Source organism: Amphiura filiformis, chromosome 9 (genome assembly GCF_039555335.1).
Source record: "Amphiura filiformis chromosome 9, Afil_fr2py, whole genome shotgun sequence".
Classification (NCBI taxonomy): Eukaryota; Metazoa; Echinodermata; class Ophiuroidea; order Amphilepidida; family Amphiuridae; genus Amphiura; species Amphiura filiformis.
This window is the reverse complement of record NC_092636.1, coordinates 26,619,911-26,644,658: the sequence shown is the minus strand read 5'-3', so window position 1 is coordinate 26,644,658 and position 24,748 is coordinate 26,619,911. Positions and strand designations below refer to the sequence as shown.

Sequence of the window (24,748 nt, the reverse complement as noted above, 5' to 3'; positions counted from 1 at the left end):
TGCGCTCGGGCGCAGAACATCCACTGTTGGAGTTAAGGCGCCGGAAGCAATATAATACATTTTCTTATTATAATAACGGTGGATCATTTCTGCGCTCATCCACTGTCGGAGTTGATGCGCCGAAGTGAATTATTTTCTTATTTTATTAATAAAATGCAATATGCATGCGTATAATAACTAATATTTTCTTATTATATAAAAATAATATGCATGCTTATAATAACTAAACTCCGAGAAGTATATTTTCTTATTATAATAACGGTGGATCATTTCTGCGCTCGGCGCAGAACATCCACTGTTGGAGTATCTCTAAGCCGAAGTAAAATTTCTTATTAATAAATATACATGCGTATAATAACTAGTATTAGGCCTATTATAATAACTATAACTCCAAATTGACAGCAAAATAATGCATTTTCTTAATGAAATTACGGCGGATCATTGCTGCGCTAGTCAACAGATAAGTAGGTGGATTCCCAAACAAGCGGAGGGGGTCCAAAAATTAGCATAAGCGAAGATCAATGTCAATTTTAAATCCACGGCAGAGGATAATTATGGGCCGTCATTTTGTGGTTAGAGATTAAAGGAACCGATAAACGTGGTTTCATGTCGCCGGCAGCTAGGCTACGATATATCAGGATATATAAATGCGTATAATAACTTAATTCCGAGAAGTTTATTGCTATTAGTATATTTATTTTATTTATTCATTGGAACATACACTTTTGTATCAGTGGCACACGCCTAACCAGCAAAAAACAACAAATATACATTATATATAAACAAGAAACAAAATTATAACACAATTGAATATAGTCCTACATACAAAATTATGGCCTTAGTACAAAAATTAAGGGGGTACTACACCCCTCGATAAATTTGTGTCTATTTTTGCATTTTTCTCACAAACTAATAACACACTGGTAACAAAATTAATGTATATTATAGGGGCAAGGAATCCAATTACTACACCGCTTGTCTTGAGTCATTGAAATTTCAGTGTAATAATTGGATTCCTTGCCCCAATAATATACATAACTTTTTTACCAGTGTGTTATTATTTTTGAGAAAAATGCAAAAATAGTCAACAATTTACCACAGGGGTGTAGTACCCCCTTAAAGGAAAAGAAATTGCCTGTCTCTGAACCCAAGTTGACTTGAAATGGGTCCTTATCAGGAAGAAACTGCTGGATCATTTCTGCGCTCAGGGCGCAGAACATCCACTGTCGGAGTTGATGCGCCTGGGCGCAGTCCCTTATATGTAACGGTGGATCATTACTGCGCTCAGGCAGAAAATCCACTGTCGGAGCTTCTGCGCTTTCGGAAGTCAAATAAATTGTTTTCTTATTTTATTAATAAAATATAATTATGCATGTGTATAACAACTGACAGCAAAATAATAGATTTTCTTATTATAATAACGATGGATCATTGCTGCGCTCGAGGCAGAACATCCACTGTTGTTGTTTTTTTGAGTAAGTGCGCTCGGAAGAAGAAAAAAAAGTCTAGAGTCTAATATAATATAATATGTTTTTTTTTTTTTTTTGGGATTTTTTTCTCATTTTACATTTATTTTCTGTTTTCTTTCATCTTCATTCTTTTCTTCTTTTGTCTTTTTTTTCTTTCCTTTTTTTTTTCCGTTCACGTTTCCTTGTCGGTACTTTTCATGTAACCGCAAATGCTTTCTCAGATAATTCCTATTCAAATATAATTCTGATTGACACATGACCACTTGCAATTCGGCCTTTGTTAGTCAACAGATAAGTAGGTGGATTCCCAAACATGCGGAGGGGTCCAAAAATTAGCATAGCGAAGATCAATGTCAATTTTAAATCCACGGCAGAGGATAATTATGCTACATCCTTTTGTGGTTAGAGATTAAAGGAACCGATAAACATGGTTTCATGTCGCCGGCATCTAGGCTACACCAAGGCCTACGATATATAGACGAATAAGGAAATCATAAACGCTATTTTCTTATTATGTTAATCAAATATAATATGCATGCGTATAATAACTAAACTCCGAGAAGTTTATTGCTATTAGTATAACCGAATTGACAGCAAAATAATAGATTTTCTTATTATAATAACGGTGGATCATTGCTGCGCTCGGGCGCAGAACATCCACTATCGGAGTGGATGGTAATAAAAATAATAATAGTAATAATAATAATAATAAGACATTTATTAAAAGCGCACTAATACACACAAAGCGGCCTAATACAGCATTTATAAAAATTACAATATTTATAAAATTACAATACTTATCAATATACAAAATATGAGTTGATGCGCTCGGAAGCAAAATAATAGATTTTCTTATTATAATAACGGTGGATCATTGCTGCGCTTTCGCTTGAAGATCCACTGTAACTCTTTTCGAAGTAAAAAAAAAGAGTCTAGAGTCTAATATAATATAATATGTTTGTTTTTTCTCATTTTACATTTATTTTCTGTTTTCTTTCATCTTCATTCTTTTCTTCTTTTGTCTTTTTTTTCTTTCCTTTTTTCCGTTCACGCTTCCTTGTCGGTACTTTTCATGTAACCGCAGTTGCTCTCTCAGATAATTCCTATTCAAATATAATTCTGATTGACACATGACCACTTGCAACTTCGGCCTTTGTTAGTCAACAGATAAGTAGGTGGATTCCCAAACAAGCGGAGGGGGTCCAAAAATTAGCATAACCGAAGATCAATGCCAAATTTAAATCCACGGCACACAAAACATTCAGAACAATACAGAACAATATCAATGAGGATAATTATGCTACCGTCATTTTGTGGTTATAGATTAAAGGAACCGATAAACGTGGTTTCATGTCGCCGTATCTAGGCTACACCAAGGCCTACGATATATAGGCCTACACGAATAAGGAAATCACAAACGCAAACTCGGAATCAACTTAAATTTTGGGAATAACCTACTTTCGTGGATATCTATTGAAAAATTTCATAAAAAGAGGATGCTAGGATCACGAAATCCTCCTTTAATTGTTTTTGTGACATAATTGTGCATTCTACATTTAATTGTGTTTTATTCCTTTTTTGTATATAATTATGTATGTTGTTGTTTTGAACGCATCGCTGGTTAAATAAGTAAATAATAAAATAAATAAATAGTAAATATCAATAAACTTCTCGGAGTTATAGTTATTTATTATACGCATGCATAGGCCTAATAGAAATAATAAGAAAATGTATTATTTTGCTTCCGAGCGCATCAACTCCGACAGTGGATGTTCTACGCCCCGAGCGCAGAAATGATCCACCGTTATTTCAATAAGAAAATCCATTATTTTGCTTCCGAGCGCAGTTAATTTCCAACAGTGGATGTTCTGCGCCCGAGCGCAGCAATGATCCACCGTTATTATAATAAGAAAATCTATTATTTTGCTGTCAATTCGGTTATACTATAGCAATAAACTTCTCGGAGTTTAGTTATTATACGCATGCATAATTATATTTTATTAATAAAATAAGAAAATAATTTATTTGAATTTCGAGCGCAGAAGCTCCGACAGTGGATTTTCTGCTCCCGAGCGCAGCAATGATCCGCCGTAATTTCAATAAGAAAATGTATTATTTTGCTTTCAATTTGGAGTTATAATAGGCCTAATACTAGTTATTATACGCATGTATATTTATTAATATAGGCCTAATAAGAAAATGTATTATTTTGCTTCCGGCGCATCAACTCCGACAGTGGATGTTCTGCGCCCCGAGCGCAGAAATGATCCACCGTTATTTCAATAAGAAAATCCATTATTTTGCTTCCGGCGCGAGTTACTCCAACAGTGGATGTTCTGCGCCCGGCGCAACAATGATCCACCGTTACATATAAGGGACTGCGCCGGGCGCATCAACTCCGACAGTGGATGTTCTGCGCCCGAGCGCAGCAATGATCCACCGTTATTATAATAAGAAAATCTATTATTTTGCTGTCAATTCGGTTATATAGCAATAAACTTCTCGGAGTTTAGTTATTATACGCATGCATAATCATATTTTATTAATAAAATAATAAAATAATTTATTTGACTTCCGGCGCAGTAGCTCCGACAGTGGATTTTCTGCGCCCGAGCGCAGCAATGATCCGCCGTAATTTCAATAAGAAAATGTATTATTTTGCTTTCAATTTGGAGTTATAATAGGCCTAATACTAGTTATTATACGCATGTATATTTATTAATATAGGCCTAATAAGAAAATGTATTATTTTGCTTCCGAAAGCATCAACTCCGACAGTGGATGTTCTACGCGCCCGAGCGCAGAAATGATCCACCGTTATTTTAATAAGAAAATCCATTATTTTCCTTCCGAGCGCAGTTACTCCAACAGTGGATGTTCTGCGCCCGAGCGCAGCAATGATCCACCGTTATTATACTAAGAAAATCTATTATTTTGCTGTCAATTCGGTTATACTATAGCAATAAACTTCTCGGAGTTTAGTTATTATACGCATGCATAATTATATTTTATTAATAAAATAAGAAAATAATTTATTTGACTTCCGGCGCAGAAGCTCCGAAAGTGATCCGCCGTAATTTCAATAAGAAAATGTATTATTTTGCTTTCAATTTGGAGTTATAATAGGCCCAATACTAGTTATTATACGCATGTATATTTATTAATATAGGCCTAATAAGAAAATGTATTATTTTGCTTCTGAGCGCATCAACTCCGACAGTGGATGTTCTGCGCCCGAGCGCAGAAATGATCCACCGTTATTATAATAAGAAAATGTATTATATTGCTTCCGAGCGCAGTTACTCCAACAGTGGATGTTCTGCGCCCGAGAGCGCAGCAATGATCCACCGTTACATATAAGGGACTGCGCCCGGGCGCATCAACTCCGACAGTGGATGTTCTGCGCCCGAGCGCAGCAATGATCCACCGTTATTATAATACGAAAATCTATTATTTTACTTCCGGCGCAGCAACTCCGACAGTGGATTCTCTGCGCCCGAGCGCAGCAATGATCCACCGTTACATATAAGGGACTGCGCCCGGGCGCACAACTCCGACAGTGGATGTTCTGCGCCCGAGCGCAGAAATGATCCACCGTTATTATAATACTGAAAATGTATTATTTTACTTCGGCGCCAACTCCAACAGTGGATGTTCTGCGCCCGGCGCAGCAATGATCCACCGTTACATATAAGGGACTGCGCCCGGGCGCAGCAACTCCGACAGTGGATGTTCTGCGCCCGAGCGCAGCAATGATCCACCGTTATTATAATACTGAAAATCTATTATTTTACTTCCGGCGCAGCAACTCCGACAGTGGATTCTCTGCGCCCCCGAGCGCAGAACATCCACTACCGGAAGTTCTGCGGAGGGGCGCAGGAGCTCCACTGGTGGATGACGTACATGCCTCATCTAGAATATTGTAACATTGTTTGGGGAAATTGTAGTATTTCTGTAGCAAAACGTCTACAAATTATCCAAAACAGGGCTGCACGTATAATTTGTAATGCTAAATGGGGCTAAATGGGACACATCTAGTAATATAGTTCTTGATCAACTTGGTTGGAAACCAGTTTCAAATAGGCAGCAGTACAATTGTTCTGTTTTAACATATAAGATTTTGAATAACTTGTCACCTCCGTATTTAACTCACATATTTTCAATTCCAGAGAATCATTACAACTTTCGCCAGAGTAAATTTAATGTTAAGATCCCTCAACCGAGGACAGATTATAAGAAACGTAGTTTATCATATAGAGGTGGAATTATCTGGAACAATTTAGATGAAACTATTCAAAAATCCATAATACTAAAAGTGTATATTTTTAACTGTTGTTTAAATCTATCAATTTTATGATGATGTAAATTTTATTTGTACTTTGTTTATTAATATTTTGTATGTTATGTTATGTCCACGGCCCCAAGGAAGAACAACTTTGTTGATTTGGGCCTCCGTGGTGAAATAAAGCTTCCTATCCTATCCTATCCTATCCTACAAGTGGAAGATTAAAATTGTGTCTTCCATATAATGGGTGTATTTCAACTGGAATAGCCAAATACATTTGATCAAGTTTGTTAAGTCTTATATAAAGGCGGAAAAAGGTTATCAAACATTCATAATAGATGTACTTGATTGCATAAGTATTTTATAATGTATCAGATCATTTTACTTTTGATTAAAAGTCTCAGATATATTGTTAACTTAATTAAACAGTGTGTTTTGTTGTGCATTCTGAATTGAATTTGGGAAAAAGGTGTTTTGGCCTTGCTGTTTGAAATTCTTCCCCACCAACGTGAGCTTTATACATTTCCATCAGACCCCACTTCAAAATCTTGCTCTTCTCAGCACTTGATTTCCATTCCAAGTCGCCCCTGCACTGTCATCAAAAATAGATCGGATTTTTTGCACACTTGTACATGTAAGAAGTATAATTAACCATTCATATTTTACATACATACATATTTTACTAAAGGGAGCGATACCTCCAAAAACGCAACCAACAGCGCCCTGTCATAACCGGTGGTTTAAGCGTACAATCATGTTATTACTCTCACCAATAAAAAACTAGGCCTAATCACTGGTTCTATCAGTGTGTCTGCGATCAACCAGCAGTTGAGTTTTAAAACCATCCCTGACAAGGGGTATCAACTTCTTTTTTCAGATTCCATGGAACTAAAACTGCAGATGATGATGCATCTAGTGATGCTCGTTCTCAGGACAGTGGGCAGGAGTTCAATAAAGATTTATGCCAGTATTTCATTGGTGCTACGCTTTATAGTTTAAAGCAATTGGTCATCTTTTTAAAAGCACTACCAGGATTTCCTGATCTATCTTGTGAAGACCAGGCGATATTAGTTAAAGGTACAGTACATGTCCTCTTAAGGATACGATACATGATTTACCGACAAGTGACTCATTTCAGAATGCGATCATGAATTTTGAAGAAAAAAAGTTTCCACAGGCTTTGTTGAGACTCAAACCAGCGATTCTAAACTTCCTTCGATTACACGTCTAGCGCTTTACCGCTCGTCCACGGTGGCAGTTGAGCGGATGAGTGTAATGATAAAAGATAAATCTCATAATGCCATCTTTAGCCTTTTGTTTACTAAAATAAAGCGTTTTGTAAAGATAGATTAGCTGTTTTATGCATAAATAGCACGAACGTTTGGGAAAGGTTTCAAATAAATAATAAAGACACTGATGTGATGATGAAATTGCGTAAGTCGGGAATCATCTGCGTCGGAATGTTTTGTTTTGGTTTTAGGAATTTGACCTTAAAATTTACGACTTCATGACATTATCATTTGAAATCAACAAAAGATATTTCAACAGTATATGGTCTCATTCTTTCTCTAGAATGTTTTGTACATGTATGTGAAATAGCTTCAACAATGGTTCGCTGCATAATGGTAAAATTAGCCTTGACCTAAAAAAGGGCGAGCGGTACCATATTTACGGATTCAGGCTAAATTTAAAATTGATATAAAACGTTTGTTTTTTGATCGATTACAAAAATTAATTTTTGTCGTATAAAGAAATTGTGTCTGGCGTGAATTACACTACAGTTTTTATTCCTAGGGCTCTTTGACTTCTTCAAATATTTTTTTTAATGATAGAGTGAATCCCCTGGCCCTCTATAATTACGCACAAAAGATTGAGTCCCCTTAACGCGGCTGTGTACTCTAGACATTGTTTCTTTCGCAAAATTGAGTTTTTTTGATATGTTTGTACTTTGTTATGTTTTTATAAATACAAGGAATGAAAATCCAGATTTGTAAACTCCAACTGCAATATTTTAAGGATTTTATTTCACTATTCCACTCGTGTTTGAAATTGAAAAGGAAAGAAAATCTTTGTTGAACCAGCAGGGTACATATCGCGGCAAACAACGCATCGCGTTACGTGTCGCGCAATTTGTTAACGCACAAATACGCTTCGCATACGCTGACGCTTATCTGCATCGCGGCGCATCAAATGGAAACACCATAGAAGCACTGATTTCACAAAAACCTAGTGGTCAAATGGCTCCGTTTTAGCTGATAAAATGTGGGTTTTTTCAAGTTCTCTCCCCCGATTTAAATATCAAGTTATGAATGGATTTCGCTCAAACTTCTCAAGGGGCTGTGGATTACCCGATGTTCACGTAATATAAGGTACAAAAACGAAAACTGCCGCATTCTCCTGTGAGATTCGATGAAAGTGCAAAATGTGACCATTATTTCAATGTTCATTTTCTCGGTAAAATGACGGTTTAGGTACGATAACTCAATAAATACATCATCTATAGGTAAGCAAATATGATCATCGTAAAAAGCATGATCGACTCAAGAAACGGTTTTCTCATTTTTTCATATTTTGGTCTATTTCCAATTTTAGGCATCATTTTGTGCAAATAGGCGTTTGTGAATTTTAAAAAGTTCAATTTGATACCTTATATGGTCAATATCTCAAAAAATAAGGCCAATATCAAAAAAATAAAAAAAACGATTTTGGAATGGAGCCTCAAGATTGAGCTAAAAACAAAATAAAATATTTTGGAAAGAGTGTTTTTTTTTTATGATGTACCTTACAAATATTGCCAAAAACTCACTTTTTTGTGATTTTCTTCAGAATTGTTGTTTTACCCCAAATCGGTATTTATATTAAGATTTATTGATGTCTTGCCTTCTTAAAAATGTATACTTTTATATGTCTTGCGCGAATAATTACAAAGTTATTGCACTTTTACTACATGCATGTCTAAGAGTACACAGCCTCCTTAAGGCTATGTTATAACATTTTAGATAAGTATTTCTTTGCCATAAATGTTAGCTTTTACTGTCAGATATATATATCTGCTTTTAATTTTGAGCCGAACAACTAAGGCAAAGCAAAGAAAATTGGAATTCACTACCAGCGCCGATGTCGCCGAGTACGTATCACTCCTTAGATCATCAGTACGATCCTTTGTTGTGTAGATCACCATTCTGCATCCCATGCATGTACGTACGGTACTGTGTTATGAACATCGGGTATGCGTTTGACTAATATTTCTTTCGTTATAATAAAACGACGGTTCCTGTGTTATATTCAAAATCTCAGATTTTGATAAAACAACAGCACTTGGGGTCTTGATTTTTGCAGGGTATGTCGGTTTAATAAAATACAATATAATCATGTTAAAAAATATTGAGGGTGTTCTTTTCAGCTAATATTATAATATGGCTTTAAGCGATGAACTAGTAAAGCAAGTACACATTAATTTTCAAAGAATATATTCATATATATTCTTATTGGTACTCAGTGAATTTTTTACAAATATGTAAATAAATGTTGGTATTTATACAGCACCTCTTACTTGTATCAAAGCACTTTACATTTATTCTGCTGTCGTTAAATATGTCAGCTGCCATAAAAATGCTCAATGGTGCTCAATGGACAATATTCATAACAGCTCCCCATTTAACTCCTGGGTAGAGAGAGGCAAGTGAGTTAAAATGCCTTGCCCAGGTGCACAACACGATGGCACCACCAGGTACTTGAACTTGCAATCCTAGGCCTTTAAAGTTAACATTCCCATAAAAAAAAAATCAAATTTTGAAATTCTTAATTTCATGGTATTTGACTTTGGGATTGAGTGGACTTTCAAATCATGAAAAGTGCTTATTAAAAGAGGTTTTTAATCAATAATTGACAGTTGAACTATGATAGTCCCTATTCAATCCTGTGTAAAGCATGAAACTATAATTAGCCTATTGTTCAGATTATAGCAGTTCAGCAAAAATATCAAGGTATCATTTACAAAATTATCCATATCTTGAAAAGTATTGATACTATGTATATAATTTTGGTATCATTTTGAAGCTTATATGTCCTGTGCTTACATTTGTATTCAAATCATGATGTCAAAGGTGCGACTTATTCCTGGTTTTGTCAGAACGGGTAACATATGAAGAAGCTCTCAAATGATTATTCAAATATGTAATATTAAGGGATGGGGTATGAACGTTTGGACAGTATTTATTGTAGGACATTAGAGCACATCAGAAATATCAAATTGCATACTGAATACGAAGAATGTCCTTCTGATATCAAATACTTTTGATTTTTTGAAATTCGCAATGTAATACATTTTATGGCAAATGATTAAATATTGATATTTTTGATATTTAACAGTACTCGAAGCAAACTTTATAAATGTGATGATTTATACTTAAAGTGTATGTAGGTGGGATGAAAAGCCGACGATCAATTGAAAATTTTGACCTTTAGTATTGAAGATATGGATTTTTTTCCCAAAACACCAAAAAAATTAGGTCTTTTTGGGAAAAAATCCATATCTTCAATATGACAGGTCAAAATTTTCAATTGATCGTCGGCTTTTCCTCCCAGCTATATACACTTTAAGAATATATCATTAGATTTATAAAATTTACTTTTAGGACTGTTATATTACAAAAATGTGAAAAATATCAAATTTTAATAATTTGTCATAAAATTTGTATTATATCGTGAATTTCAAAAATGAAAATTATTTGATATCAGAAAGACATTCTTCGTATTCAGAATGCAATTCGATATGTCTGATGTGTTCTCATGTCCCACAAAAAATACTGTCGAAACGCTCAAAACGCTCATTCCAGATGCCTTAAAAACAAAAGGGAAGGAACATTCTAGTTTTACTAATAATTTGCAGATATATATCATCAACAAAAAACCCAAGTGACTAAAATTATAGGAAGAGCTTACACGCAAAATGTGATAAGTTTAGCTCAATCGTAAAGTCAATTCAGCTCATTCGTTAAGGCGTTTGACTATGGTGCGAGAAGTTGCGGTTTCGAACCCTGGCGGTGCCTAGTATGCTCTCGTGGGAAAAAAATTGAGTTAGCTTGAAATTCCCCTAGACAAGGAACTTACTGCTAATTGTCTTGTCGTAACCCGTACAAAACTTGGGGAGCTGATCTTGGTTGCGATGGTTATTTGTGGGACATTTAGGGTGTGCGCTCTTGTAGCAGCAAAGTCCCCGATTTGTTGTTAAATGGTTTATGGAATGATGTGGGCCGTAGTGGTCAGCGACAACCTGTAGAGTGTGCTGAGGCTTGTGGATCAACGTCTAGGCATTGTGCCTGTGCGTAGCGCACTATAAATCACTGCACTTTTGTTTTTACCCGAAGTCAAAATTGAGTGTTTTTGTGAGAAAATAGTGCATGATGTTTGTCATTTTTCAGAACTTTTGATTTGAACAAATTGATAATTGGCAAAGCCCAGGGGTCTACTCAAGTTTAGCCTTGATTCAAGCCCTATAGTGCATTTTAGGATAGTGGTATATTTATCTTCATTTGACTTCTACTATAATACCACATGTTTAGAGATATCAAGCAAGTGTCAAATCCTGCTTCTTTCTAGTTTGCACAAACTTTCGGACAACAGCAAGAACTCCCTGAGGGCATGTCGCTATTAAACAGCCAACAGGGGAGAGAGGACTTTTAAAATATCACACCAATTGGGATTAGATTAATTAGTAAAGATTATTTTGACAAGCGACTAGGTTCTAGGGTATTATAGGCCTGCAGCATGAGACAGGGAAGTGAGAGTTCTGTGGTATACCAGTGGCTAGAATACTTAGTACTTTGGTATAGGCCTATATATTAGTATGCTAATTCTTTTAGCATGTTTAACATGTTTAAGGGAGGGGCTTGGTCATAGAGTGACAAGGGCCATAGCTGAAAAAAGTATATCATATCACAGAGACATCGGGTTCGAAAGGGTAGCAAGTCTACTCAAGTTTGTCTCGGGGGAGAATTTGAAAGTGGGCTGATCAATATACCAATTTTGCAAGAAATTTGGACCCATCGATATGTCATATGACAACATTTTCAGCTCAAATTGAACACAAATTGTTGTAGTTTTACAGCTTTTCCCCAAATTGTGGGACATTTGCAAAAATTTTGGCCTGGCCAAAAAAAAAAATTGTTTGTTTGTCCTCCACAGCTTCGAAAGAGGACGTGTGGGCGGGCAGATTTTTTTTTTTTTTTATATAATTTTTTTTTTTTCGGATTTGGCGTATTCCTGGACCTTGCTAGAGCTAAATGCTACAATCATTCATGGTGACTTGAAAAAACCAATATTTTGTTTCTTTAATATGCAGTTAAAGTTATCTATGCCCGTGCAACGGGGCATAGATATTGTATTTGTTTTGTTTAGTCTTCGGATTCTCCTTCTTCTTCTCCTTCTCAAGATCAGTCCTTTGCCCTCCTCTAGCTCAAGAACTAAAGTAGCCTCGGGGCCCATACTTGGTACAATGATGGCCCATGACCCCTAGAAACATCCTAGGGTACCCCCGACCCCAGAGGTCAAAGGTCATGGGCTACAGGGGGCAATATGTGTAAAATTTCAAACAGCTCTAGCTCAAGAACTATAAGCGCCTCAGGGTTCATACTTAGTATAATGATGGCCCATGATCCCTAGAAGTAACTTATGGTAGCCTCGACCCCAGGGGTCAAAGGTCACAGGCTACAGGGGGTAATATGTGTAAATTTTTAAAACCGCTTTAGCTCAAGAACTATACCGCCCTCAGCGTTCATAATTAGTACAATGATGACCCATGACCCTTAGATATTTTCTGCAGTAACATCGACCCCAGAGGTCAAAAGTCATGGGCTACAGGGAGCAATATGTGTAAAATTTCAAACATCTCCAGCTCAAGAACTACAGCGCCCTCAGGGTTCATACTTGGTACAATGATGGCCCATAACCCTAGATGTATTCTGAGGTAGCCGCAACCCCAGAGGTCAAAGTTCAAAGGCTTTAAACTGCAAATTAGGTACGAACTATTAACACAGTGTAGCGCAATAGGCCGCATTTTGTTAGCTACCTGTATTTGCAATGATAACGGCCTGAATAAATGCGTCAAGGAAACTGATCACTTGACAAAAACTCCCTTAAAAGGGAATGTGTAGGCATTTTGATTTTGGTTCCTTGGACCACCTCAATAGGTTGTCATGATGGGACAAGAAGTGTGGTTGGTTAAGGGGTGGGGTATAAGAGAGAGTGTGGTCAAGTCTGGTGGTGTTTAAGAGAGAGTGAGGGTCTGATGGGGTATAAGAGAGAGTGAAGGCTTAGTAGTGTATTAGAGAGTGTGTGGCCAGTCTGGTGGTGTTTTAGGCGTGAGTGTCTGGTGGAGTATAAGAGAGAGAGAGAGAGAGAGAGTGAGGGTCTGGTGGGGTATTAGAGAGAGTGTGGTCCAGGCTGGTGGTGTTTTAGAGAGATTGATGGTCTAATGGGGTATAAGAGAGAGTGAAGGCTTGGTAGGGTATAAGAGAGAGTGTGGGACAGTCTGGTGGTGTTTTAGAGAGAGTGTGCGTGTATAGTGGAGTATAAGAGCGTTAAGGCTTGGTGGGGTATTATAGAGTATGGGTCAGCCTGGTGGTGTTTTAGAGCGAGTGAGTTTCTGGTGGAGTATAAGAGAGTGTGAGGGTTTGGTGGGGTATCAGAGAGTGTGGTCCAGTCTGGTGGTGTTTTAGAGAGAGTGAGGGTCTGGTGGGGTATAAATGAGAGTGAAGGCTTGGTAGGGTATTAGAGAGAGTGTGGGCCAGTCTAGTGTTATGATCATTACATGTATATCAAATGAAAGTTTAAAACAAGGGGTTTCACATGGGGCTCACCAAGTTTTCGTTTGTGAATAGGGGAAGGGGGTTAGCTGTGGTCATCACGGGCATAGATATTCGTGTTTGGTCAAACACAACTGTGGTTTCTAGTTATAATTTGTGTTCATGTCATAGTCTTTTAATGATTTCAAATGCAATGTATTATTTTGAAGTCACTAAAAGAAAAGACTATGACATGAAGTTATAACTTTGCATATTGAAGACACAAAATGTTTTTGGGGGGCTTTTTTTTATTTTCAACCATGAAAGATCTTAGCATTTAGCTCTAGCTACATGTAGGTCCAGAGATACTCCAAAAAAAAAAAAAAAATGAATTTTACTTATTTTTATTAAAGAAAAAAAATAGATTGGTCAGGCCTTAATCTGAGGAGCGGGCAGTGGGGGACAAACAAACAACTTTTTTTTTGCCCTACAGTGAGGCAAAATTGGGCTATTTTCCGAAAAAAATTGAGAAAATTTTGAAAAAGGGACCCATCCATGCATATACCAAAATTGGCCAAAAAGGGGCCATTGATATACCAAAGGTCCCCCGGGTGATTTTGAAGATTTTATCAATTGCGCGAGAATTAAATTTCGCGGTTTTGATATTGATACAATAGAAACGTAATGCAAAAGGTTATTTTCAGCGATTTTATGTCCACTCATGAAATTAGCGAAAATAAAAACCTCATGCGAAAATGTCCACTTTACAGTATTACACAAGACATACCCCTCGCTGGATGCAACACATTGGAACCCTGCACTGTATGAACTAACTGTGTCTTTCTCGGTTTTTTGTGTGTACACCTGACAGAAGTATTTATTGAATTCATGGTGCTGCAAGTTACGTGGTCATATAACCCAGAAGAAAAAGTCTTCAGCAGTTTTGTAGTAGCTGGTGATGTTGCGACCTTGGCTGATATTAGGGCTGGTGGTTACTCAGTAGATATAATAGACGAGATGATGCCGTTCATTGAAAAGACCAACAATCTCAAATTCACTAAAGATGAACAGGCTATGCTCATCGCTGCAAGTATATTTACTCCAGGTGAGTTCAGAGAATATGTGATGTGTCATGTCAAAAGGAGACACTTTTGGACAGGTTGTGCATATGGAAGTTTTTACATACAGATATATTAAATACAGAGATATTTTGCTCTACAATGCCGTTCATCCCAATGAAATCGGACATTCCTAAGCGAAGATATTGAGTTCAAAGTTATGGTATTATAAAATTGGAAATTGAGATATCTGCCTTTAAAAATATTATTGACAATGTTGAGAGTAGGAATTTCCTTGAAAAATGTCTCAGAAAATACAAAATGCCGGTTATATTCCGGTCTGAAACTATCAGACAATATTTGTATGGGCGGAGCCATAGGCGGAGAGCCATACTTTAATTTTGTTTTGCAATATTTGTTCGCACGTTTAAGGGTTTATCTAGCCACTGTGTAGATTGAAAGTTGCAGGGTATATAGTATGTAATCGAATGAAGAAGTAGATAGATTTTCTATAATAATATGTGCTCAGGAGAGGAGATATTTAACAAACACAAAAACACCCCAAGTCCGTCAAATGCACGAATAAGAATACATGTATAGTATAGGCCTATCCACCATTGGGGAATTGCCGCAGCTGATTAGAGTCGTTCATTTCGTGCGGTACATGATTAGAGTCGTTCATTACGTGCGGTAAATAGCGGGCAATGGGTGTATTTTTTGTTTGCTTTTGTGTTGCTTTTTGGAAACACTCGCGTTCGCTATAAAGTCGTTAATTTGTTTGCACAGACCTAGTCTCCTACACAGCCAATTTGTGTCGCGCGATCCTAACAAACATCGTGATAGCCACATACAGTCTGGCCCGAGGCACAGACTATCAAGTGTTTGTTTACCAGTGACCTTCAATAAAATCGACACTGTAGTACAAACATGCTATATACAGGGTGTCCCTGAAAGAACTGTATCGTCAGAAACTTAATTGTTTGGGTATTTTAATGCCACAACTAAACAAAACTAAATACTTGGTGTGGTTGAGCAATAAATCAGCTATCACATACTTTTTGAATTTTGACAAAAGACGAAATATTAAGATTAGAAATTTAATAACGTGGCATAATCACTGCGCATCATAATTTTTACTTCATTTACTGTATAAAACATACATCTTTTGACTCATTATGACACCAGATTTTTTTTCTTTTTTGAGAAACAAAAATCCTTCCAAACTTTACATAGAGCCAAAAATTTACAACATTAAATTTTTTATTTTGGCGTAACAATTTAGGGAATTTTGTTTTTGTTTGTTAACGTTTGTTTTAATACGCAATCACTAGGGCACACCCTTTCCAACGAAAAATGAAAACTTTAATCTCAACATTTAATTTTGAGCATGGATAAAGGAAATCATAATTTCCCTCCCGTTTCTCCCCATTTTCCCCTTCTGTTTTTCTTCTCTTTTTTCTTTCTTTTTGCTTTTCACCTTTCCACATTTTTTCTTCTCAGACAACCCTTGTTTACCAAAAGTAATAAATTGTATTTAATTTATGACGACACAGCATTCTGTCATCCCTGTCTAGCCCCGCTCCAAAGGTTTGACCTGGTTGTTAAACCGGCGCAGACCAGATGTCAGAACTGCAAATCAAATGCAACAAGGTAGAGGTTGTAATAAGCGTGCACATAGCTACCTATACCTTGCTGTCGGCGCAGGTGTATAGTGAACAGAGCATGTGTATTTTGCTCACTGGCAATTGATACAAACAGAAGGTATCAGGAAATGGGACAGTATGAATGGATCATTTTCGAAGTTTATGTTGTGATAAAGTTTGGAAGTCAACATGTGCGATGATGCCGAGTATTAGGGAACAAACCAAAAGATCAATGACGTCCTATAAACGAAACTAGTTTCGTTTAGGGTGAGGGGGTAAAAATACTGATTACGTTTGTACAAAACCATCGGTCTGAAGAATGTGTCATTATTATTATTATGGCAAAATTTTCGACATTGCATTATTACGTTTCTGGCAGGGAGGGAGGAGGTCGGCTGAGAAATGAAACTAGTTACGTTTATAGGACGTCATCAATCTTTTGGTTTGTTCCTTATAGGGTCTAAAGGGGTTTTAACAACATGGTGTATCGCCTAAACTTGGTCATTTGTATTTGTAGTCGATGTTCTTACAGAGCTGAATAGATTTCGGGTCATCCGAGGTCACCCAGGGGCATCTGAGGTCAAATTACTAAAACTGTTATATGGGCACAAAACTTGGTGGGTATAGTCAACATTTAGAGTCAAATTATTGGAAGGTCATTTCGGTGTCATCCGAGGTCACCCAGGGGGCATCTGATGTCAAATTACTAAAAACTGACATAACAGCATGAAATTTGGTGAGTACAGTCAACATTAAGAGTCAAATGTTTGGAAGGTCATTTTGGGGGTAATCCAAGGTCACTTAGGGGTCATCTGAGGTCAAATGACTAAAATCTACAGTCAACATTGCTAGGAAACTGTCTATACATACAAAAACTTCCAACACACGGCTAGGGTTGTTTTGGTAAAGCAATACCAACACCTGTTGTGAACTCGACACCACGAGGGGATATCCCATATCCCAACCCGTGCTCTGGGCATCTTGTAAAACATAAACATTACACAGCTGTGCGGCCTATTACATTTCCATATTATTTCCTTCTTTAATCACCCCACACTCCCCATCCACCATCCAGGCTTCACCCATACAGGGTTCTGAAAAGAAACTCACATCTAAACACAACCACTACCATACCATCACCCAACAACCATACATACCAACCGCGTATGCCGAAAACCGCGCAACCCGAGAACCGCTCTAGTTTAAACATTAATAACATCACAAATTTGCAACAAACCCCCAAATTGCGAAAAATTCACCCCCGGCAGAGTTTTAGCTAGGCCTATTTCTCCATTTACGATCCTGCCCAGAAGTGTCTCCTTTTGACATTACACATCACATATATCTTGTTAAAAGGGGCCATGCAATGATTATGAGCCCTGGAAGGAGGGTAAAATTGGGGGGCAAGCAATTTTGGCTCCTGGCTGTGCTCACAATATGTATCCAAGCCTTGAAATAAGCAGGCACTGGGAGCAAATTTGTTCCAGTTTTGCAGTTGATGCAGTAGTGCTGGTATGCTGTATTGTATGCAAAAAAGGATTTACTATTTGAAAATTGCTCCTGTTTCTTCAGAAATTGCTCCTGGTTCTTTTAAAATCCCAGTGAACCAGGAGCAATGTTCAAAATCAAATTGCTCCTGGTTCCAGTCCGCTTATTTCAAGGCTTGTATGTATCTAGGCCATTAGTTTGCTAATTGTGATCCCAAAAATTTGACATGTGCAAAGGAGGGAGGGGGGGGGGGGCAAAGATTTTTTGGCAGGCTGAAAGGGGGGGGCAATCATTTTTTGGCACACAATTTGGGAATTTTAACCAGGAGGGGGCTCATAATTATTGCACAGCTCATGATGCAATTATTATTTATATGTACAGGTAGCCATGGGTAATGTCCCACCTTCAGAAGAGATGATGAATAACAACATTTTAATTCCTATGAGAACTACCTGCCGATTGGCCAAAAAGAAGTTTTCATTATCAATTGGGCCAATCAGCAATATTGTTAGAATAATTTCATCACGCAAAAAATTTGGGGTGAATTATTTGCAAAGCTCCATTCTGATTGGTGAATAAAGTGAAGATATAATGTAATTGACCAATCACAGGCAATGTTAGATCGGCAGGTAGTGCTCAGGGGGTTATATAGCCAAATAATGTAATAAGTACGTAGATAGGCTTTCACGACGGGATTCCATAAAAACTGATTTTTATCCGGGTGCGCCGTCAAATATCACATTACCGGTGCAGCCGGTCAAGGTGTGAAAATACAGTACTGGTGCAGCCAGTCACTGTGTGAAAATGGTCAAGCTTTCGTCAGATGTGGCTCTGACTTCATCAGGACTCATCAGTCACTGTGCGAGTCCTGATGCAGTCAGAGCTACATTTGACGAAAGCTTGACCATTTTCACCATGGAGCTATTAAAGATGGAGAGGCAATAGATTATGTAACACATTGTAAACTTGTGCCAATTTGAAATCTGACAAGCTATTCATCGAAAGGTACCTTTTGTTTGGGACAAAGGGCTTCCGCCATTAAATCGGTAAGCTGACCCGACAGTGTATTAACGCTTTACCTAGCAGACTACTGTCAATAAGTGATCAAACGCCTACTATAACGAAAAGTACCTTTTGTTGTCATACCACTCAAGGGTGTGATTAAGTAGCCGTAAGCACAAAAGGCACACATTAGCCTCTGATGTACAGTTCGTTGTCACCCTACTGAATTTAGGTGCTTCATTTAAATAAATTGAATGCGCTTGCTGAATGATTACACATCATCAAGGCTGCCATGTCTGCATGTCTATAGTACTGTATAATGGTAATAGCTACATGTATACATGTAACATATAATAAGTATACCGGTATAGGCCTATATAAAAGTTGTTTCACAAATTGACATTTTATTTTATTTTAAGAAGGAGAATGTCATAAACAGTGGCGTACTGAAGGGGGGCAGCTCTTCTGTGAGAGGTCTTGGGAGGGGATGAGGGAGGTAGAGATGGGGGAGGGGATATGAAGAATGAGAGGGGGGGGACTGGAGGAAGAGAGAAAGAGGAAGAAATGAAGAGAAATAAAGAAATAGATGTAAATAAATAGAAAGGTAAGGAAAATGATAGGAATGAGAGGGGACAAAAAGTAAGAGGGGATGGAGAAGGGAAGGGTGATAAGAAGAGGGAGTGATACTTTAGCAAGGAAAGAATAAGTATAGAGAAAGGAAAAGAAAGGAATGACAAATAAATTTAGGCCTTATAATAATTATTATAGAAACTAAACACAGCCCCCCCCCCCACATAGGCCTAACACTAACAGCACTATAGGCAGCCATTCGATGATGTCAATGCCTTTATCGTTCACGTATTTAAAATGCCCAGTCAGATGTATTTTACACCTGCCAAGCACAAGTCACCCAATTTCGAAAATTGGATGTTGAATGTACACTCTCATGAATATTGATTGGCAACATTTTCCAATATGTCAGCGCTCAAATCGGATCCAATAGAACAATAGACCATTCAGTGCGTTGATTTTCACACAGTGACCGGCTGCACCAGTACTTTAGTTTTCACACATTGACCGGCTGCACCGGTACTGTGATATCCGACGGCGCACCCGAATAACAATCAGTTGAAATAATATACTTTTGTATTATTCAGTTTTCATATAATTACTGTACAATATACAGGGTGTATCAAAATAATTGGTACCCATCAGTTTTCAGTGATATGAACTGCAACATTGGATTCGACAGTCATACAACTTTTATAATTATAAATTTGCATACATGTAGTGCTGTTCGCATAATGTGGAAGAGACTACTGCCGATCCCTTAACATGATTTTGCTCTTTTTTTTTCAGACCGTGCTATGTTTTCTAAAACTCTGAAAGTGGCTCTCAGTTCTTACTATAATCAATATATGGAGGCACTTTGTGCTAGTGGGGAAATCAATCATCCGGAACTGCAATTTTACCCCAAGGTAAGAGAATAACAGGCATGCGCTACACATACAACGAGTAATGCTTCTGGGCACGGGCGCATAAGATTGATTCATATTCCTTGCAGGTTGATGCTCCCTTGCTTGCATTTTCCAAAATATTTAATGACAATTTTGTTCTAAAAATAGCAAACTCACTAGATTTTCTTATTGTCTATGATAAATGTGTATTACTTGTTGCTTGAGAAATTTTACAAAATTATGCACTTGTGCTGAGATGATAATTTGTCTAATTAGCAGAGGAGGCTTAAATACATTCCTACAATGCACTATGATTGGGAAATTTGATCAAAATAACCTAATTGTAAAGGCAAAGCCCATTGCCACACACAAAATGGTTATTTTAATATTGCAGCTAACGAGCTAATACATGTAGTCGAGACTTAGCAAATTAAATTTGATTTTCTTATAGAAAACATTCATATTGTATCAAAAATTTGACCAAAATCGTATATTAAGGCTGAAACCCATATATCGGGAATGAAGCTTGAATTGACAAGTTTATTGAAAAGGTACTATATATGTGTACTTTACACACTTTTTTTTTTCTCCATTTGCTTGATTACAAAGAGACCCAAAGAGAACTGACCCATATTGTCTTGTCGCACATGGAGACCAAAATATGGGTAAAGATGGAAATCAAACAATATTTTATATCCTGCTATATAAGCTTGAACATTGCATACATGGCCAATCACTCTGCTGATTGCAGACTTTTATTGGCCCCACACCAGGGTTGTTGATTTTTTTTTATTTAAAAAAAAAAAAATCGGATTTTTTTTATTTAAATTGATTTTTTTGATTCCAAGAACTGCTATACCCCATGATAAAGTCAAAAGAATACCAGTGGAATGCTAGTGATATGCACAATCCTACCAGGTATTTATAAAACAATCAAAACTCAGATGTAGGCCTATTGACCCCGAACTTTTTAAGAGTACGAAGCATGAATAGCCTTCTATTGGAATTCTTGCCCATATTGTTAATTTGACCATCTCATTTGAGACCAGTCTGGAGCCAAATACCCAACATTTTGTCAGAAGATACAAAAGAGAGAGGTGTGGCACACCGACATCGCCCGGTTAATAATTACGTTATACAGCAGAGACACTGAAATGAATACCCGGGATTGATACACGTGAATGTGCTATGCAAGATTTGATATTAGACGATAAATCTTTGGATACCGGGGTAGAAAATGATGAATATCTCCCGTAATTGATTTAGTCTAAAGAAGCCAGATTTGGTTCCTTACACTTGAATATATGTGTTCAATGGATATGATAGTCGTTAGCTAGCGTCTTGAGAAAGAAGCGTCGTCTTGAACTCAAAACTGACAAAAATATTCTGATTTTATATGTGCCGAACTATAGTGCAGCGTAGGGCTAGCTGCACTCACTTTCGTGCAAGGAGTCTAAATGCATATGACCATTGACCTCATAAGGCCAAAAAAAAAATATTGTTGTGTTGCCCTCAAGTGAGAAAATGGGAAAGTTGGGGCGGACGGTCGGATTTCTTTTTTTTTTTTTTTTTTTTTTTCAGTTCTTAAAATCTCCTCAAATATTAAATAATGCTTCTTCAACTCGGGGATATTTGTCAATTCTGACTTCTGGATACCTGTTAGACATCAATTAAAGACTAGTCTTTCAATAAAATATTAATTTTAAGTGAAAAACATAGATTTTTTGAACAAATCTGTAAAAATCATCATTCAAAAAAAAAAAAAAAAAAAAAATGCCGACCCTGATTTTTCAGGATTTAGGACCGGGCGGTTGAGGGCAACACAACTATTTTTTTTTTAGGCCTAATGGCGTATACATGCTCACTCATACACAGAGAGGTCAATTACCAGGCTTTTGTCGGTAGCCTTAGTCAGATGTCCCTCGGCTCATTATGCGTCTCAAAGGTCGGAACAAAATGGTCATGTGTGGCTGTGGATTCAACCTACCATGGCGATTTCTGCCATGAAGATATTGGGGCGATGACACTGTGTGTGGGGCGTATTGCCCTGATGTTTGGTTGCCTGTTTGTTTGGTTGGTTGTCCAGTTGTTTGGCTGTCCGGGTAAGAGCAAAACCATTAATCCATTCTGCAGCTCCAACACAATATCCGATCAACTTCAAACTTGATATGATGATAGGATATGGTGACCTGATGTGCTGTAGTTTTCTGCCTTGTTTTTTGCATATTTATGAATATAAATGAGCTTAATCCACTTTGCAACTTAAATGCAATAACTTCGAACTTGGTATGGTGATGGTCTTTGTCATCCACGGGGCATGCATCTGCACCACAATTCAAGTGTGCTAATAAGAGAGGAAATAATAGTTCATTTTTTCCAGAATCAAAGAAAGAGTTTTACACATCTCATTGATACCAAAAAATCTTTGTATTTTCAAAAATATTGCAGGTGATGGAATTACAGATGGAATTGAAGAAATTCACCGAAAAATTCATGAAACAGTTTATGGACTTCAAACTCAGAGGACACATCGTCCAGCCTGTGCTTGGAGAAGTGCTTAACCTGCACGAATGATGTAGATGGTTTGTGTTGGTGGGTAGTGCTGTTGCTGTTTGTTGGTTGATGTTAATGTTGTTGTCATCTTCTCTTCTCCTTCCTTTCTTCCTATCTCTTGGCTTCCTCATTTCCTCCCTCTTCTATCCCAGACCTGCCAACTGTCCCTCATTTTGAGGGACTGTCCCTCTTGTGGGGGTTTCTAAAGTGAAAGAGAGGGACAGTCCTGCTTTTAATTTAAATGTAAGAACAGCAGAAAATGATGCAAATTTCACTTAAAAATTTTGCTATAGCATTCTCTTAAGTCTATTTTGATCAATTTAGACCTGCAAAACTTTCCCTGAATTCTGAAAGTATTGCATACCTCAAGTCTTTTAATTTGTCGGTACCTGGTTTGTGTACATGCACATGGTTTTGGCCTCAATGCTATCCTCTTCTTCCTTTCTTTCCTTCTTCCTATCTCCTTCCCTTATCCCCTTCCTTCCTCATTTCCTCCCTCTTCTTCCTTTCTCTGCTTCTTTCCTTCATCCTTTCCTTTCTCATTTTTTTCCTATTCTCTTCCTCTATTTTCCTTTCTCTGCTTCTTCCCTTCTTCATATCCCCTTCCCTTACCCTCTTCCTTCCTCATTTCCTCCCTCCTTTCTCTCCTTCATCCTATCACCTTCCCTTATCCTCTTCCTTGCCCATTTCCTCCATCTTCTTTTGATTTGTTTGGGAATGTCATCTTTAAAGGCCTATAGCTTAAAAACATGCCTGGCGACTTGTTCCTGGTTTTGTTGGAGCTGGTCACATATGTTTGTGTACACAGATAACACGCAGGTATAGCCGTATTTGTATGTAAATATAAGGCCCTTTTAATTTATTATCTTAACTATAAAGTATGATAATACTGTAACCACTCAGGAGGTATAAGCCCCTCCCCATATGACCGATTTCACTTCAAAAATGGGGGGTGGGCTTATAACTTAGGAGGGGCTAGTATTGACCAAACAATCATCCCCATTTGTATATGCCTGCTGATGTTCCAGTAATTCCTAGCATCTATGTCAATCTTTTTTAATTATAAGCATGGAATGTTAATTAGGAACTGATATTTTTTCTTAAATGTGAGAAAAAAGCATTGATTTGATTTAAGAACTTCAGTAGCCCAAATACAACTGGGCTTATACCCGAATGCACCCTTGTTCCCAAAATGTTTTGAAAAATAGTTGGTGGGCTTATAGTCGAAGGTGGGTTTATAGTCAAAGGTGTGTCTATAGTCGAAGGTGTGCCTATACCCTGGTGGTTATGGTAATTAAAAATTACTTGTTTTCTTCCTTGGCTGATGTCAATTATACATGTAGGTGTAAGTTAGCTTAAGTTGGAATTTGTGTAAACCAAAAGTATACAAAAAACAAATCAGGTTTGATAAAAATGTATTTTAAAAAGGTTGTATGTTGTGGCTGAAATATTGAGCTAGTATTGTAGGTAAATAAGGGACCGTTCACAAACACTTGTAAGGGGGGCCTGATGCAAACAAAATTTGTTGTGAAAATTTTTCGGGCCCCCCCTTTACAGACCTCAAAAATTTCAGGGCCCCCCCCCTTTTGACATGAAAATTATGGGTCAACCCCATACAAAAGCATATAAACTTAAATTTTCCAGGAAAATTTGTGGTCATTTTTTCAAGCCCCCCCTTAGGAGTGTCAAAATTTTTCAGGGCCCCCCTTTTTGCATCAGGCCCCCAACAAGTGTTTGTGAAAGGTCCCTAATCTTGCATTGTTTGTTCATCAAATCTGTGACCTATATTATATATTGTACATCATTTTGTAATTTTTGCACTAGGTTTCTATAACCATAATTATATTTTAAACAAGATATATTTTTACAGCGCCAGAGTGCCGTATGTGGAGATAAGATTGTATATAAATCTTTTCAGGGTCAGATTGGAAATGCTGTCATCAACATACAATTATATCGAAAAAGTTGGCGATGTATATAGACCACTTGACATGTGATGTCATTGCCCG

At 37.3% G+C, this 24,748-nt stretch overlaps 1 protein-coding gene across 1 annotated transcript in view; it reads left to right on the top strand.

Annotated features, from left to right (window-relative positions):
* LOC140160809 (vitamin D3 receptor-like) overlaps positions 1-24,397 on the top strand; it is an 85,799-nt gene extending 61,402 nt beyond the window's left edge. Inside the window, exons 8-11 of the mRNA XM_072184118.1 lie at positions 6,632-6,831; positions 14,410-14,643; positions 20,089-20,207; positions 22,635-24,397. Of these exons, the coding sequence (XP_072040219.1) occupies positions 6,632-6,831; positions 14,410-14,643; positions 20,089-20,207; positions 22,635-22,760 (679 nt within the window). The 3' untranslated portion in view covers positions 22,761-24,397. The remainder of the gene's footprint in view (positions 1-6,631; positions 6,832-14,409; positions 14,644-20,088; positions 20,208-22,634) is intronic.
* Positions 24,398-24,748: the final 351 nt, after the last annotated feature.